At 42.0% G+C, this 17,196-nt stretch overlaps 1 protein-coding gene across 13 annotated transcripts in view; it reads left to right on the top strand.

Annotated features, from left to right (window-relative positions):
* CELF2 (CUGBP Elav-like family member 2) overlaps positions 1–17,196 on the top strand; it is a 507,313-nt gene that overhangs the window by 379,808 nt on the left and 110,309 nt on the right. For all 13 annotated transcript variants that reach the window (XM_046678505.1, XM_046678506.1, XM_046678503.1 and 10 more), the window contains one exon: positions 12,440–12,522. In XM_046678505.1, coding sequence (XP_046534461.1) covers positions 12,440–12,522 — 83 coding nt within the window. The remainder of the gene's footprint in view (positions 1–12,439; positions 12,523–17,196) is intronic.

The following is a 17,196-nucleotide window of genomic DNA, read 5'->3' as shown; positions in this document are numbered from 1 at the left end:
CCTCCTGCCAATCCCTCTCTTCTCTCCCTTGATCCTAGACATTTAGAGAGAGTGCTGCCTCTTCCTGCGAAGCCCAAGGTCGCTGCCTTTTTTCCTCCTCTGTTGTTGCTGAATTAAAGGGAAGTGACAAACTTGTGGTTAAACCCCTTTTATAGTAATGAAACCTGGGTGTGCTCATTAGACAGCGACAGTTTTTATTTCAAATAACAAACTGTTTTGGGGAATTTTTGCCTGGTGGTAGGGAATACCATCAAGTGTCCAGCTGGGGAAAATTTCGTTATACCCTGAAAAGGAAAGTCATCAGAATGATTCTCTTAAAATGGATTGACTGTTTAGAGGCCATGTAAATGGATGTTCATAGCACTCAAAGGCCATGCAAATGGGTGAACTTGGCTGGTTCCCAGTAATTACTTCAGAAAGCAAGACAACAAAATCAATTCCAAACCCTATTAAAGGGTGCGTGGTCATCACTTACAAAAGAGCCTCACTTGCCTGCCTTCTATCCAGGGACCGCCGGGGAGCAGCACGACATGGTGGCGGGAGTGTTGATGCTGTGTCTCTGTATGTTGGTGTCTTTCGTTATAACATTGGGGTGACGCTCCCTGTCCCTCACCTGCCTCATAGGGAACCTGCAGAAGGTCTCCTTGGGCGTGGGGCTTTGTCGAGGAACCGAACAAATTTCAGGTGGTCCATAATCTGTAACATTTATCAGTCACTTCGATGTATATGCCAAGAGCTGTGTTATAGATTTTAATAAATCTTATTTAATTTAATAACCCCGTGATATAGCTGCTATCACTAACTCCAGTTTATAAATAAGGAAACAGAGGCTTCAAGAGGCTAAGAAGTTTGTCAAACATCCCATCAGTCTGAAATGCTGACAAAGGCTGACTGCTTCACTCACTGCAAAGCTTTATGAATGAAGCACGAGAGAAATACTCAGTGTCACTCTGGAAACCGTCACAGTCTGCCTTGAGGACTCTGGGACCAAGCATACTTGCCTTTTATCACAGGAACATCCATTTATACTTGGCTACGAAAGTGCATTTCTTATAGGAGTTCCACTGTTCCAGGCAATTTGTAAAAATATCTTCCTCCCCCGCCTGCATACACATGAAAGGTGACTTCCTTATCATGGGAGTGGGTGAGGCAGCTACAATGGCCATGAATATCAGCCTCTAGAGTCACATGCCGCAAGAAGACGTCTAAAATAAGTACGGATCTTTATTTAAGCCAGATGACAGTTTCTGTAGCAAAGCGTTTGCCTCTTCGTTTCACTTTGACCGTAAAGACCAGAGTGGGGAAGTACACAACGACTTTCCTCATTCCAATTCCAGAAAAAAAAAAAAATGTTGGTTCTACTCTGGATTGAAATGCCTCTTGGAAGAGTTCAGCCCCACCTGGAAGAGGCCCATGGAGGAAGTTAGAACACCGTTGATAGCACTGGTATGTGCTTAATGTAGAGCTGAGCTGTACTTGACTCAAGCTAACAATAAGGGGCCTGTATTCCTAGTCTCCTGAATATAAGTTGCTTCACCATCAAAGCAGGACAGTGGCGTTGACCTTAGGAGACTGGTCCAGCCGGGGAGCATCTAATACCCCAGTGTGCTGAATGGAGAATCATGGGAAAATAGATATGATTTAACCTACTCTCGTTGCCACTAGGCTCCTAATTATAATACCATCCTATCCTCAAGAGAATGCATACTCCGAAATAACCTTTTATTAGAAACTTCCTTTTAATGAGGTCCCTCAGTACTCTAGAAACTAAATCCTTTTTAATTGGATTCAAGATAGAGCTACCTTCTACCACGCTTAACCCTGAGTCACCTCCCTTAATCTATGTGAAGTCATCTTGGTTAACTTAGCCGGAAGCCCTGCTCAGACTGCTAGGCCCTTGGAGTTGCTGCCATCCTCACTGGTACCCTTTTCTGCCCTGCCACCAAGACTCCTGGAAGAATGACCAGCCCAGGGAGTTGGGCCACTTACACTGGCTTTAAGGAGACTGCCTGATGCAGCCTTCTAATGACCTTATTGTGTTCTTTTTTAGAGAAAATCTATGGTCCTTCCTCCTAGTCTAGAATTAGTGTTTAAAAAATGAAAATGTAGTCAAATCCACAGTTTGCTTATTACCTTGCATTCCAAAGGTCAAATGACGTTTTCTGTAACAAAGGCGACTGCTTGCGCGCTTGCTTCCTCCCATCCTCCATGGCTCCCTGAACAGACACACTCTCATCACCCATAAATCCACCTTCAGTGCTTAGAGCCAGAGTGGGAGCATTCGAGAGACAGCTAAATGCGGTGATTGGCCAATCAGGGGAAAGGGTGACATTAAAATTCTTCGGATACTTTTACAGCTATTAGATGTTTCAAGTGGTTTAACATAAGTGGCTTCTTTCAGAGACCCAGGGAAGGGGAAGAAGCAGATCCCCACAATTTTGCCCTTGATATCTGTTCTATCTGTGTCCTGCTCTTGTTGGGATCTACATCATAGTGAGTGAAGAAGTGTTACAGTACACACACAGCCACCCACGTTCATCCTCAGTCGCTTTCCCGAAAGGCTGGCAAATGCAGTCGATTTAATCTAGGTCAAAAGAAAGAAAAAAAGAAGCTCAATTTTCCTGGCAGAAGATTTAGAGAGCGTGCCTGTCTTCACAGGACCAGGGGAGTATTGGGAGATGGTTGCTCCCAGAGAAGTCCCAGGGCAGCAGGAGGCTGGCAGTAGCCCACATCTTGTGGCCATTGAACAGAATGTGGTCACACGTGTCGGGGGCAGAGTCTGAGGAGAGTGTGCAGGGGGTCCACGGAGCCCGTGAGCCGAGTGTTCTCTCCCTGGCTGAGAACGTGGCTCAGATATGCTGTATAGGAGTAACCCTGCTGGGGACGTGAGTTGGGATTCTTGGAGGAGCCTGGGACCCCTGCCCCAGCAGCCAGAAGTGATAAGTACGGTTCCTGCTTTGTCAGTGAAATTCCCAGGGGATTCGCTTGGGATGGCATGTGGCGATCCAAACCAGGGCATCCTCATAATTCAGGCACTGAAAGCGGAATGGCAGTGCTGTTTCTCTTCTTCCTAGGTAGTGGCCAGATGGTAATACTTTTTACATCAGGGTGCCAATTATTTCAAACTATAAAACTAAACTAATTTGATATGGTTTCATTAAAAGTTGATTTCTGGGTCCAGCCCTGTGGCCTAGTGGTTAAGGTCACACTCCATGTCGGCGGCCCAAGTTCAGTTCCCAGGCACAGACCTACACCACTGGTTGGTGGCCATACTGTGACCGCAACCCACATACAGAATAGAGGAGGATTGGCACAGATGTTAGCTCAGGGCAAATCTTCCTCACGCGCAAAGAGGAAGATGGGCAACAGATGTTAACTCAGGGCTGATCTTCCTCAGCAAAAAACAAGTTGATTTCTACAGGATGTGGTATTTGTGTTGGGCAGCTGTTATTCTAGAAGCTTCTATAGAAGTCCCACTTTTAGATAGAGGAAAAAAAGGTTTGTCTTAGGAGACTGTTAGGAGTCTAAAACAAGAGGGGTGTAGGTTATGAAAAAGACATTTTTGGTAGCATGAAAGGAGGTTAAAGAACTTCTGAGGATCTTACAGAGTAAGGCAGAACCTATGGGGGGTGGTTCATGGCATCTTCTCCTGTGGTAGGCATTGACTTTGAAGGGTGCTGTCCACCAATAATTAGTGGAATGATGATACCTTATTGGCTACTCCTGTGCCTGTGGGTAGTCTGCTGACTTCCTATGGGAGGTGGGTGGAGGTTAGAGTAGCGGAGTTAGGTAATTGTAAAATTCTGTGATTCTACAAAAGGGGCCTAGAAACCAAGAGAAAGCTATGCCGCGTTAACTTCCTCTAGTTTTCTTTTTCTTGGTTTTGCTTTTAAAGCAAAAACAAAAAAACAAGTGGGGGTAGGAAGGGCTTGCAAAACAAAGCTCTTTCATCTTCTTGCAGGTTTTTCCCAGAACTAATTTTTGCTTTGATTGCTGCTTTTCTTCATTTTTTTCCCTTCTTATCTCTCAGTTTATGTCATTGCAGCCATCTTGGTGCAGCCCCCAGGTTCAAGGAGACACAATAAGGAAATTAAACGCAGGAATGTATATATGTTTTTAGCGGCAATGGGACTGAATTTTAAATGGCGCTTGTGAAACCAGTAACATTACTTGTGAAGCCCCATTGTGCACTGTTCTAAAGCAAGCCAACTTTTGAGGACAAAGTAGAAGGCACAAACATGTAGGACCATGGAGGCCACGAGTTGATAACAGTGCACTTGATACAGTTTTTAACTGGCAGCTCCAGTTCTTGATGGGTGGACTGAGGAAGGGGTACTATCCATGCTTCTCCGGGGTACCAATATGGCACCTGAAGCATCCGCCTACTTTCCAAGAATGGCGTTTTGTCACTGTTTTTTCCCTCAAGATCTGAGAGTCACCTTCTAGACCACTGGAAAACTATTTCTTTTCTTTAAAGGTCAGTGTTAAATTTTGTTTAAAAATTTAATCCAGGGGATTTTTGATGGGGTTTTTTGAACCTTTAACTGCTTTGTAGAAAGTGAAAGTCGGGGGTCTTGTCAAGGGTGAGGCCAATGATTGATAGTCAAAAGCTTAGTGTGTGGGAGATTCCTTGAGCACAAAATGTACCATTTAGATCAACCACCTTTGGACTCTGGAAAAAGTATTAAATTCTCTACATAGTAGCTAAAATTAAGGGAGAAAATAGATTACAAGGGGAGTCAAATAAGGAAGAATATGTCCTCTTTTGACTTGACTGGTTGGTGTGCTACTGACTTGACAAGAAGCCAAGATCCCAATTGCAATTCCACTTGTGTGTGTAGCAAGGCACCTGCTTTGCTTGCAAATGTGCACACAAAAGAGAGCTTCATTCACAGAAAGAAACCAGAGCGAGTTCACTAACTTAGCCTTCCAAGGCCTTAGTCTCTTGATCTGGCAGCCCCTTAGAATTCAAAGGCAGCCTTTAAAGGAATTTTCAGCTCACAACATGATGACTTTGTTGACGTCCTGAATTCTAATATATCTTGAATTGAATTTGTGTGCAAGGACTATTACTTTGTTTTTAAAAGAAATGAGTACAGGGTTCAATCATCAGACGATCACTCTGTGACTGTTTTCAAGTGTTCATTTGCTGAGATTTAGAGAGTAATGTGAATTTCTTATGGTTAAGATGCTGAATGGCCTTGGAGACATGGCCAGCCTCCTCCCTTGCCAGCCTCCTCCCTTGACCCTGCGGACAGAGTTCACTTGGGGAGATGGGTGGCCACGTGCACAACACTGCATGCTCCAAACTTGAAATACTTTTTATTCGACCAGCTTAAATAGTTGTAGGAAATCACTTTTTCACCCTCTCGCCTCCATCCTCAAGTTGGCCAGTTATTTTTTTGTATTTCAGGAGATGTTCCACAATTTTCCATATTAAGGTGTTAGAGAAGAGTAGCATCAGAAAAAGAATTAGCCGTTAGAACCAGAACATTCCAAAAAGGCCCTTTCTCCCATTTATGAGAGAGCCTTTTGAGGGAAAATTTATCCTCAGTCCAGGCTGGTGGCTCCAGGAGGGTCATGAGGAATATGTCACTAGACCTACCATATTTAGGGCTGGCTTCCTGTGCCAGTGAGAGTATAAATTGTAGGCATGTGATCTGAAATTTCTACCCTACAGCTGACAAGTGACTATTTCAGTAATGGAAAACCATTCAAGTCACTGACCTCCCATCTTTATACCTGGATTCTTTAAAACAAACACGTGCAGTAAAAACTGCTTTACTGTCCATTTTTTTAGAGTCAAAGACTTAAAGAGGACTGCCTTTTTAAAATGGTGTCTCCAGAGCATCACTCCTTAGTTCCGTCCTCCCCAGTTTGGCAAGCTTTAGAAATTTGGAAGAAGTTCACTTAATGAGACTGGTGTCAGTGTTCTTAAGGGCAGAACTAATTGTAAAATCTAGTCTTTGGTATCATTCTACCCTGTCTACACTGCCCTCCACACTGAAAAATGTAAATAAAGTGCTGTTTGACTCAAGGCAAGCCACGATAAAACTGGTTATCTGTACATAAGTGTGCATTTCTTCTTTCCTGTGAGTATTATTACCACGAGTTTCCAAGTAAAGATTTTCAAGAGAAACAGCTGTGGTTTGAAAAGATTTGTGATAATCCAGATGGTTTCTTTGAGGATAAATCTACTAGATCGTTTAAAATTAGAGTCTTTCAGTAAAGTTAAGTGTCTTCTTTATGATTTTAAATGCACTGCTGTTTGTGTGTGTGTGTGTGTGTGTGTGTGTAGATACCATTGGCCTGTCTTCTTTGAGGCTTTATCTTTGGGAACAACAAGAGCCTTCTAACAGTGTTTCAACTTATTCAGCAATTAAGCTAGCGAAATACCTGAGGGAACTCTTTATGACAATAGGGACTATTGTGAAGAGATATAGGCAGACGCCATCTACCCTATTTGGAGTATGGAGCACATAGCCACTCTGGGAATTGCCATTCTCAACTCCTGATACAAGATGGTCTAATCATATCGCACAATTATACTGATTACACATTGCTTTACAAGCTGAACATATGCAACTAGGTTGCTAAACTTGCCAACTTCTGGGAATCTGGGCGGTCAAAGGCATGCAGTCCCCCTGACTCATTCTCTCGGGCCCATCTGCTCACCCAGAGATGCTCATTGTGAGGCCTTGCACCGGCCGGCCCCCACGGATAGCCCTCTGCACCCCAGGATCTTTCTCTCTAGACATTCTCTACCATCAGAATTGATCTGTCTTATGTTGCCTTCCTAGGGGCTCTGCTAGATGTTCAAAGTTCAGCAGCAAAATGAATTCACAGGGAGATGTTAATGGCCAGTAAGCTTTAATGTGTTACCCACCTAAGGTGTGTACAGACTCATCAGCATCTCTTGGTGATCAGTAAAGGAGTCCTCAATAGTGGACATGGTAGGCTCTCTGTAGGCCTGAGACACTGATACCTGCTTCTGGAATCACCTCTCATGTTTTACCACTGAACCTGTTTCACCTGTGAATTTCAAAAGCCCTGGTGAGAAATAATGGGGTGGGGTTCATAAATAGACACATGAAAGATGGATTTATTTTTTTATTCCAACCCAGAGCTCTTACTGATACGATGAATTATTGAAACTGTTGAAAAGTGGGACACCGTAAAGTAGCCTGGATGTGGAGTGGCATGTTTATCTTGTCTAAGCTGGCGACTGCCGCTGGCAGAAACTCCTGAATGAGTGGAGGAAGGCAGCAAGAATTGTCAAGTGCAAGTGCTTATTAGACTGTGTCAAATGGGCCGAGTAGAAAAATGTGAAGCAGCAAAAATTAGCAGCATTAAGCAGAGAGAGGAGAGTTGAGACTTGCTGAAGCACCTGGCTCATCAAGCTGCATTAGCCTCTGCTAATCCCCTGGAGTCCCCTGGCCAGTGATTACCCATCTTTGACCTGGGGTGCGACCTTTCTCTGCACTCCCTGGACACCAGGGAAAGCGTGATCCCAGGAATGATACTGAAGCTGGAAGGGTCGTCTCCTCTGGTGCATGTGGCCACCACTGACCGTGGAAGAGCACCTGTGGATCTTGTCAATGTTTAACCACCCACCTTACAATGATGTTTGAAACAGAACCTGCAAAAGGAGGGGGGCCTGTCCCCCGAATTAGATGCCTGAGCCATCTGGTGTTGCAGCTGACCTGAAAATGAATCCAGTAAATTTCAGACCTGAGTTACAGCTGGCGTGGGGAAATCTAAGAGACAGGTGGTTCCCTTAACAGATGTACTTGCAGTCAGGGTAGGCAAGAAAGAAAATTCCAACCTTAGTGAGGCTTCATGGGTTTTCTGGGATCTTGAGTAACTCCCTCACCTTTTGCCATGATAATTGCATATTAGGGCAGATAATGATATTTCTCCCTTCCTGTGTTGAAATAATCTTTGCAGGTCAATGAACCTAAGATTTTAAGTGAGCATATCAAGTGATAGATGGATAGAAAAGACTGTGGTTAGCTGGGAGAGCACTCATAGAAACAACAGTCTTTCAAACCATTCTTATTCTGGAAGTGTACAGACTAAAGTCCCATTGGGGGAAAACACAAATTGTTCCATCTAAGGTGCCTATTTAAATTTGTAGCTCTGTATTTATCCTGCAAATTTTAGGATAACTTAATCAAACACTGTTTTGTTAAGTGAATTAGTATGCATACTGAATGACGCATAAGACAATTTTAGCCCACCAAAGGTAAAGAATAATTATGACTTTTAAAAAATTGGTTCTGAATGAAGCACTTTGCCTGTATATCCGTGTAGTTTTAGGGGTTGTTGGCAGACCTGGTTTTTCTTCATGGATTTAGAGATGATGGAACTAATGTAGCTAAGGTACAGAGAAGGAAGATGCTTGCCCTTGATCACTCAGGAGCCCAATGTATGAAACCAAAAGAAGAGTCTTGGGGTGATTTTCTCAATAATATTGTTTGATCCAGAATCCCCATGTTTGTGCAAGTTGTTCATTGCTTGAGGATGCCCAGCTGAGGCTACCAGTAGGGGCAGAAATGAAGCCTGGGCTCTGCTCACCAAGCCGTGGAGCTGTGCCCACCTGGAGATGTGGGTGTTTCTCAAAGGTTCCCAGTTTGCTTGCCAAGGATGGCTTCTATAGAGCTGGGCTCTTGGTCAGTAAGCAGTGAGGGAAGCATGTCACCAGTGTTATCAAGGGTATTCCATGTATTACAGCCCGAACTAGAGCTTATCTTGACATAACCTTTAAAAAAACCACCTTTGTTTAAGTGGGTCTAGAATAAATGAGTTAAGAGCTATGCATACTTTGAAGCGGATCTGTAGTGATAAATCCCTGATTTCACCATGTCAGTTGCACAGGCAGTGTGGGCCCTGGGTGAAATTGAAGAGAGTCTGACATCCGGGGTATCTTCCCATCTCCCCTTTTGTGCGTTAGTCTCCTCTCTTCATTCCTCTTCTCTCCTCACCCCCTGCCCTGTACTGCTCAGAGATCAGCTTCAAACTTGCCCTTTCTCAAAAACAAAAATAATAATTTAAAAAACCCACCTGCTATTCACTAAGAAATTGTTCAAGGGGAAAACACTTAAAGACGCCAGATTCATACTAAGATGTAAATAGCTGGGAACAATTAAATGTTACCTTCCCCAAGGGTAGTATTTTAATACTTAAAGGGGAAATGAACTGCGCCTTCCTGGTAGAATATCCGGCTGTGGGAGAAGGTAGGGATTTTGGTTGAGTGTTTTTAAGGCAGGAGAGCTTTCTTGATTCCTGAGGCTCCCACATGTTGGCCAAAGCTCTTCAGGTTGGCCCAACATACCAGGTTCCCTCGATTTACATCATTTTTGTTCCTTGTTGCTTTTATCTTATCATTGTCTCCATTTTCAGTTCCCCTGTCATTCCACTGTTCTTTTAGGCTAACCCAGGCCTTTCCTTCTTAACTCTGAGCGTGGCCAGAGTTGTTTTTCATCTCCTGAGCTTATTCTTCCTTAATTGCCTTCTTTCCAGGCAAGGAAACTGCCTTATAACTTCTACTCCATCCCTAAATCTTCTTTGTGTCAGTATCACACCCTCAAAATCTACCTGCTTGAAAGTATCTGATTCTGCCCCTTCTTTGAAGCTTTGAGGTTGAAATTCAGAGCTTTCCCATTGTTTCCTTATCCAGAAGGCAACCCCAGAAGCCCAGGAAAGGAAAAGGAGAACTTACTACTGAGAATCTGCTTGTTAGAAGCCTTGGAAGGCAAAGGTTATGGCTTCTCCTGTTTTTCTTTTGTAGGGGAGGAGGACATGTCCTCTCCCCAAATGGGGGTTCGTCTGGCCGGAGAACGAATTAAATTCACATGAGACAGAATAGCAAGAGAAAATTAAACAAAGCTTTATGAGGAACCATGGCCCGGGGCCTTTCTTCCCGAAGGAAGAAAGGGCACCGAAGAAGTGGGGTGCACAGAGTGGTTATATAGCCCCCAAACGGGGTGTTTCACATGTGATTGAAAAGTCCCTTTTACAATAGTCACGAGGCTGCTCTGTCAGCACAGCGCTTGATGGAAACGACAGATAGGTCTGCTGTCCCAGTGAACGCTGCGGGGTGGCAGGTGTGTTGCCTCAGGCTGGGGGTGGGGGTCACAGATGAGCGCCACAGTTGGTTCCCAGCCTAAAGAAAGATGCTTAATCTTTAAGGAGACGCCAACGTTGGGAGGGGGAGGGAAGTCAGTTACAGGAGGTTACCAGACTAGCACAATAAAATGCAGATTTTAAGTCCTTGCCTTTGGTATTGATTAAGAGTTTTTGGAGAGTAGGTCATCTCCTTTCTTCTTCCTGGTACAGAGAGGGAGGCAACTTTTACAGATAGAGATTTACCTTACAAATGTAAAAGTGTCCTAACAAAGGGCAAGTTCCATTCCTCAGAGCCTCCTTCCCTGTCCCAGTTTATCAAAAGCCATCAGCCTCAAATAATCCTGATGCCAAAGAGACATATCTTGGGGTGGCCATTTCCAGGTCCCTACACTTTCTATACCAAGCCAGTGAAGCCTAGTTGGTATTTTTCCTCCTAGGATTATTACAATAAGTTACTGGAAGCTGGGACTTGACTTTCCTGTTTAAAATTATTCCTTGACTTGAAGCAATTCCTGTAGCCTTTCTTGGACGTACGTTATGCCAGTGAAGCTAAAATCATGCGTTAATTTGTTAAATTCAGTTTAAAAATCTACTATCAGACAGCATAGCCAAATGAGCTCTGGTCAAAGAAGTCAGAAGCTGAAGTGAAAAGCTCATGTAAAAATGATCAGTCTGTCCGTCTGTGACTCCTTAAAGAAACTTCATAATTTTCAAGTTCCTCTTTCATGTATATGACATATTTTAAGGGTCTCCAATCCTTGAAGGCATGGAGTTTTTTAAATGCCAGGAAGCTATGGTCACACTCTACTTTGTCCAGAAGGTGAAGATTTTGCATATTTAATCTTGGTAGATGCCAGTGAAATCAAGTATATGATGACAAGTTTCCAAGTTTCTTTTCCAAATGAGGAGGAAGCATCTTAGATGTACTAAGGAATGTTGTATGAATGGTATTGTACTTTATTTTCTTCTACTCCTTTGAATGAGTTTTTCTTTTGAAAAATCAGAAGGCCAGTTTATGATTCTAAATCTTCGATGGCTTGTGGGGCCAACTCTCTGCTCTCCAGCGGTGCCTTTTTTTCCTGCTCCGGGTATTATTTACATCATTCCCCAGATAGAACTGATGTTGATGCCTGAGTGCCGTGCATTTCTCTCATGCTTCTTGCTGTACTTGGTGTATGAGGACCTCTCAAAGCTTTCCTCATCTCTCAGACTCTCCTTGCATTAGGATCCTTCAGTGAAGTTGGGGTAAAATATGTACCATCTTGCTGAGTGCCTCTCTCCACTTTTTTTCTCAGCCCAACTTACCAAAGACAGCCCACATCAGAGGCAGCATTTTTTTAAGTTTCTAAAGTTTTTGGCCACCCTGTTTTCTCAAGCCTGGTTGTGCTAAGAAACTGAATGTGAATTAACAAATTATTAAGCAATATCTTTACCTGGTCTAACCAGATAATGTAAACCAGTATCTTTAGCTATAGGTTGAAGAAGCGGGCAGCCATCCTTCAGAATGCAGAAGGAATGGTCTGAGGTTTCGACGTCGTTTTCTTTGGTGGAGGGAGTTGGTTGGGGAAAGGATATTTTCTGACCTCTCTTGGGGGCCATCCAGTCTGGACTCCCAACAGCTCTTGGAAGTGAGGAATCAGGAGATTGCCAGTTGAAGAGCCACGGCCATATTTAATGCATGGCACAGAGTCTGCAAACATCTGTTAGAGCGCGTGCCCACCTGTGTCGTAACTTACCTTCTTAACTGGTTCAAATAGAGTCTTTCATTTTGGCAAATAAATATTGGGTATCTCATGTGTGGAACTTTCCATTATGTACTACGGTGGAGACAAAAAAGAATCAAGTGTTATCCTAACTTTTAAGAAGCTTATAATCCAGTTGTCTAAACCTTTGAGTTTAGAAAGTGTTTGAAAAGTGTGATGTTCTAGAGATAACCTTTAAGAAAATTATAGTTAATGTAAGTTTCCACTGTTGTCACTGTGATGAAACACTTCTCTTAATGTGGTTGCTCCACCACAAGTCCCATTAACAATTCACCCACCACCTCCCGCCCTCATTCCTGAAGAGCTGTATTCCAGGTAGCTGGTGCACAGTTATGAATTGATCTCCAACGCGGGGAAAGCTAATAAGTATGATTTAGGATGAAAGGCACTGTGTAAATGCTTGAGATGTTGTTATTACTGTGCTCATGCACTTTATTATTTTTAAATTGTGCATCCTTTTAAGTAGATTATTTGTTCAACACAGTCTCCATTATATCTAAGCAAAGCATTCACGGAAATTTCTAAAACCTTTTCATTTCTCTCTGTAGGTTGTTGTTTCGTAACATTTTATACAAGAAAAGCTGCACTTGAGGCCCAGAATGCACTGCACAATATTAAAACTTTACCTGGGGTGAGTCGGTTTACTTTTGTACCAAAATCACTTTATTGCTTGAAAATGGTCCTTTCAACGGAAGGTTCTAGTTATGGGCTCTTAGTGCCAAAAATGACTTTGGTCTTTTGAGGAGTGTGTGCTGACCCCGCTGATCCCCTGCCGCAGCCAAACCAGCTGGCCAGCCCAGAAAGAAGAACTGACATTAACGCTTGACGCAAGAGCTCTCAAAGAGTGTGTCCCCTGGTTAGAAAATCAGAGTGACCCCACTGGGTCGCCGTGGCTGCCAAAGAGTATTGGGTGGGCTAAGATTTTAAAAGGCTAAAAGAAAAAACCCAACACACACAAGAGAGGCAAATGGAAAAGGAAAAGCTTTTACTCACCAGGAACCCCTTTTCAAATTTAGTCTTTAGATTTTCTGTTGAAAGGACAAAATGTACCCTGTACAGCCATAATATTAAACCTCCTAATGGTTTCTAAACAGTCAATGGTGGTTAACAAAGTCAATGTTTTAATGCCCAATTTGTGGCTTCATGTTGATAGAGAACAGAAAATAGAAAGCTTACCATTTTTTTTTCCATTTCCTTCCCAGTAATATTTGATGATTAGCACAGTTCACTAGAAATGAAGCGATGTGTTTCGCTGCTTCATCAGAATACATTTATTTCTGGGCTTTTTTGGCAATTTTATATAGTGCATGCTAGTATAAATTTCCCTGTGCTGTTTGAATATTTTCCCTTGACCCCGGTCATCAGTGATGAGTTAATTTAATATCATAATGTTGTGCGTTGGTTGTAATGAAGAACCTGTGGTAAGCAGTACAATGAAAATGATTTTATTGAAACCTGGTTTGATAAGAATAAAAGAAAGATAACATGATGTCTCTAACGTTTTCAGGATATAGTTCTAACTTGGTGTCATTTAGCTGTCTCTGCAGATGTATGCAAACACCTCTGTGTGTGTACACACTAACATATGCATTTTATACCCACCCCACCCCCCCCAGAAAAGATAGCATTTGTTTAACTCACCTTAGATCCACTGAAAATTTTATAATGTTTGTCGTGGCCAGATACTCAACAAAAGATTTTTCAAAACATTAGCTTCTTAATCACCCAAAAGTTATAAATTATGGTCCTTGGTCTTGAATCACACCACTTTGGTTTTCCCCTTTTCGTGTGAGCAAGTCAAAAAGAAGGTTCGAAAAAGCAAGCGGGAGGTACCAGAATTCTCCCTCCCAATTTAACTCCTTCTCTCTGAAACGTCTAAGGTGGTTTTAGTAAGGCATCTTTTAGTAGGTCTAAGTGCTTTGCTGGATGACTTTAAAAAATAAATATATTATTTCAGTTTCATTTTCCATATAAGTGGAATTTTTCTGATGTAAATTCTAGGAGGTTGCAGCATTAGGTCACGTTATCGAATGAAACAACTGAGGCAAGTATCTCCTGGCTCAGCCAACAACAGAAAAAAATAATTTTTATTCCCCAGTCTCCTAATCAAACCCAAAGACCCCTTTGTATTCCTTCTCTTAAAAAGAAATGCAGTAATTAGCACACAACATCCCTTCTATGTTTGTTGAAAAAAAAAATACTTGAGATGGTGAATTTGTTATTTAGCATTTAGGGTATATTGATGCCAAATCACATCCTATTTTGAATTAACACAAAGCTTGGTTCATTTGAATTCATCCCCTCATCACTGAAGCGTGGCTCCTGACATGCCATCTTCATATGTGAAGATGCTCTCAAGAAACCCAGAGTTAATATGATCAACGGGCCATGTTGAAAAACAGACAAGTGACTGATGAATACGCTTCTGTTTGGGACATCTTACTCTCTGACCGTTTTCTGAGCAAAAAATAGGATCTTCTGTATTAAAAGAAAAAATGTTGCACATGTCTTTCTCTTCTCCCTAAAAATTCTGCATGCAGAAATCAAGGATGGTGATTTGGGAGACCCACTATTAAGGACGATAATTCTGGGATTGAAAAAGATGGTTTGTGGACTGTTTTCGGTTTTCTTTTTATCCAGTTCAATTTCATCTGCCCAATTACTTGAGGGGGGTTGAATGAAAACTTTGGAATGTCAGATCTGTTTGGGAGGCTCATAGCCATCCCAGCGCACACACTGTGACTACATTTGCCATTTCAAATCAGGTAAATGAGATCAGAGTTCCACGTCTTGCGTTTTTGTATAGCTTTATCTGATAAACTTCACCCTTGACAGCGACAGGAAAAAGATGCAAGTGGTTTCCTTTCAGCTGTGAGCTTTCGGTGGACAGGAAGAATGGGACCACACATAAAAGATTAATGCATATTCTTGGGGAAAAAATATTACAGGGTGCCTTGCTGTTTGATTACAAGCCTTGGAATTAGTCAACATTTCCATAATTCTAAACCAATATACACCTGTTTTCCCACTGCGATGTGAAGGCACAACTTAATTTAACAGAAACCCTGCTGTGCTAAATCTCTCATTAAATACCAAGTGAGTTCGGTAATTTAAAGTTGTACCACCACTATTTTAACTGGTTGCCTTCATATTATGAAATTAATAAGAAATTAATGATGCACTTTGCCATATGCCTTCAATTTCTTTCTGAATAAAAATAAGAGGGATAAAAAAAATGCATCACCAGCTGACACTTTAAAGCTTTTCTGGTTATAATCATTTTCCTGCAGATAAAATCCATTAAAAAGGCACTTGCTGCCTTTTTTTCTAAAGTGTCCAAAACTTTCCATTTAAAACAAGATCAAATAGTGCTGGGTGTTTGTTTGATTTTTTTTTCCTCCTATTGAATTTTCTTTTGCAGCTGATGTTTTCTATCATATGGAACTTTTATCATGCAACCAAACTTGATGAATTTTTAGGTACCATCTTTTGCTCTTGAGGGAAGTGAAGAACTTGGTTAGAATGGGAGGGGAGAAAAAGCTGATGGCATTCTTTGTTTTGTGGTTGAATCTGTGTGCTCTTAGATTTTTATTTAAAGGCACCGTTCCGCTCATGTCGTATATGGATTATAGACTCTTTACATGGAAGGTGGTGGGGAACAGGGTAAAGGATCAGGGCCTTATTCAGCAGTGCGAAGTCGTTAAGAACATGTTGCTCAAAGCAGCTATTACCTTGTAACTGAGAAACACACTGGGTCTTACATCCTCTGAAGTGCTTGACATAAATCCTAGAAACCCTATGTTAGAAATAAAGGGAGCAGAGCCCTAATGGCCTAGCACTTCAAGTTTGGCGCAGTCTGCTTCAGCAGCCCAGGTTCGTTTCCCAGTTGCAGAACGACACCACCCATCTGTCAGTAGCCATGCTGTGGTGGCAGCCCACATAGAAGAACTAGAAGGACTTACAACTAGGATGTACAACCATGCACTGGGGCTTTGGGGAGGAAAACAAAAAGAAAGAAGGAAGATTGGCAACAGATGTTAGTGTAGGGCAAATCTTTCCCAGAAATAAATAAATAAAGGGAGCAAATTGGACAGCTCAACACAGAGAACAAGGAATGAGAGTCTGGGGTCATTTCCCTAGTTCGATCATGTTCTCTTCTAGAAGTAGTGGCTTGACATTTAAGCAACAGATCAAATCTTAGGTAGCAGTGCCTTATTTATTACTGACATTTCATTAGATGAACAAATCACTAATGATTATTGAGTGTCTGCTATGTGCTGGGCACTAAGCTATACCAATTATACACACACACCCCCTTGAGATCCCTAGTGAGTAATGCTTCCATAGTCTGAAGAGAACACTGTGACCACGTCTGCACAAGAAGGACTCTGTGAAGAGCTGTTGGGCGTGGTGAAAAATTGTTAGAGTGACCTTTTCCATAGCTGAACCCTTTGTGTTTTTGGACAAATTTTGGTTGCCTTTGTTTTGACAATATAGCCACTTGGGCTCAGAGATCCCCTTTATTTAAGATTTCAGGAAGGCCCAACCTAAATGGCAGAATTATTCAATAGAAACATCATTGCCTACCATTGTGTTTCCCAGAGAGAAATCCTTATAAAGGCAACTTACGAGATTCTTTTTGTTGTCACTGACCTAATTTAGCTTAATTAAAACATAAAATAAAGACCTTAATTGAGGCACAGAACAACTACCACAATCTTTTCAATAATCAGATGTGAGGGCCAAGTGTCCCTGTGCCAGTGACAACACTGTGCCTTATGTCATTCTGTTTTCAAGGTCTTAACACATATTGTCTCTAGCAATAAGGCTTTTTGATTTAAAATCTACAGCAGTATCGTTAGAGCATTCACTGTATAAATTAATTTAATTAAGGATGTAATAACAGAGAGGAATACAGTTTTGAAAAAGCTCTTAAATTTTAACAGCAAGGAGGAGTCGGCAGAATCTAAATGTCTTGTAAAATATTAATTGCAAATTTCTTCCAGACATTTTCTCTGAATGTGCCTTCCCCGTTTCTTTTTGGAATCACTACCAGTTTTATTAAATGCAGTTTCTATTAAGGAGTTATTGCCCTCAGAGAACATTTGTTTAGAACACTCCGTTTTAGCAGTGGCATACTGAAAGGTGTTTTATAATAACACATGCATTGTGAGCGAGGACTACACGTAGATTTGAGATATAAAAACCAATGAACTTGATCCAGAAGGAAGAAGCTTTAAATAAAATGGCCTCATGGGACAAGTGTGTTCACCCACAGAAAGTGAATGAGCCCCTTCCCAGCTTG

Source organism: Equus quagga, chromosome 12 (assembly GCF_021613505.1).
Source record: "Equus quagga isolate Etosha38 chromosome 12, UCLA_HA_Equagga_1.0, whole genome shotgun sequence".
Classification (NCBI taxonomy): Eukaryota; Metazoa; Chordata; class Mammalia; order Perissodactyla; family Equidae; genus Equus; species Equus quagga.
The sequence above is the reverse complement of the archived record's forward strand: the minus strand, read 5'-3'. Positions and strand labels throughout refer to the sequence as shown.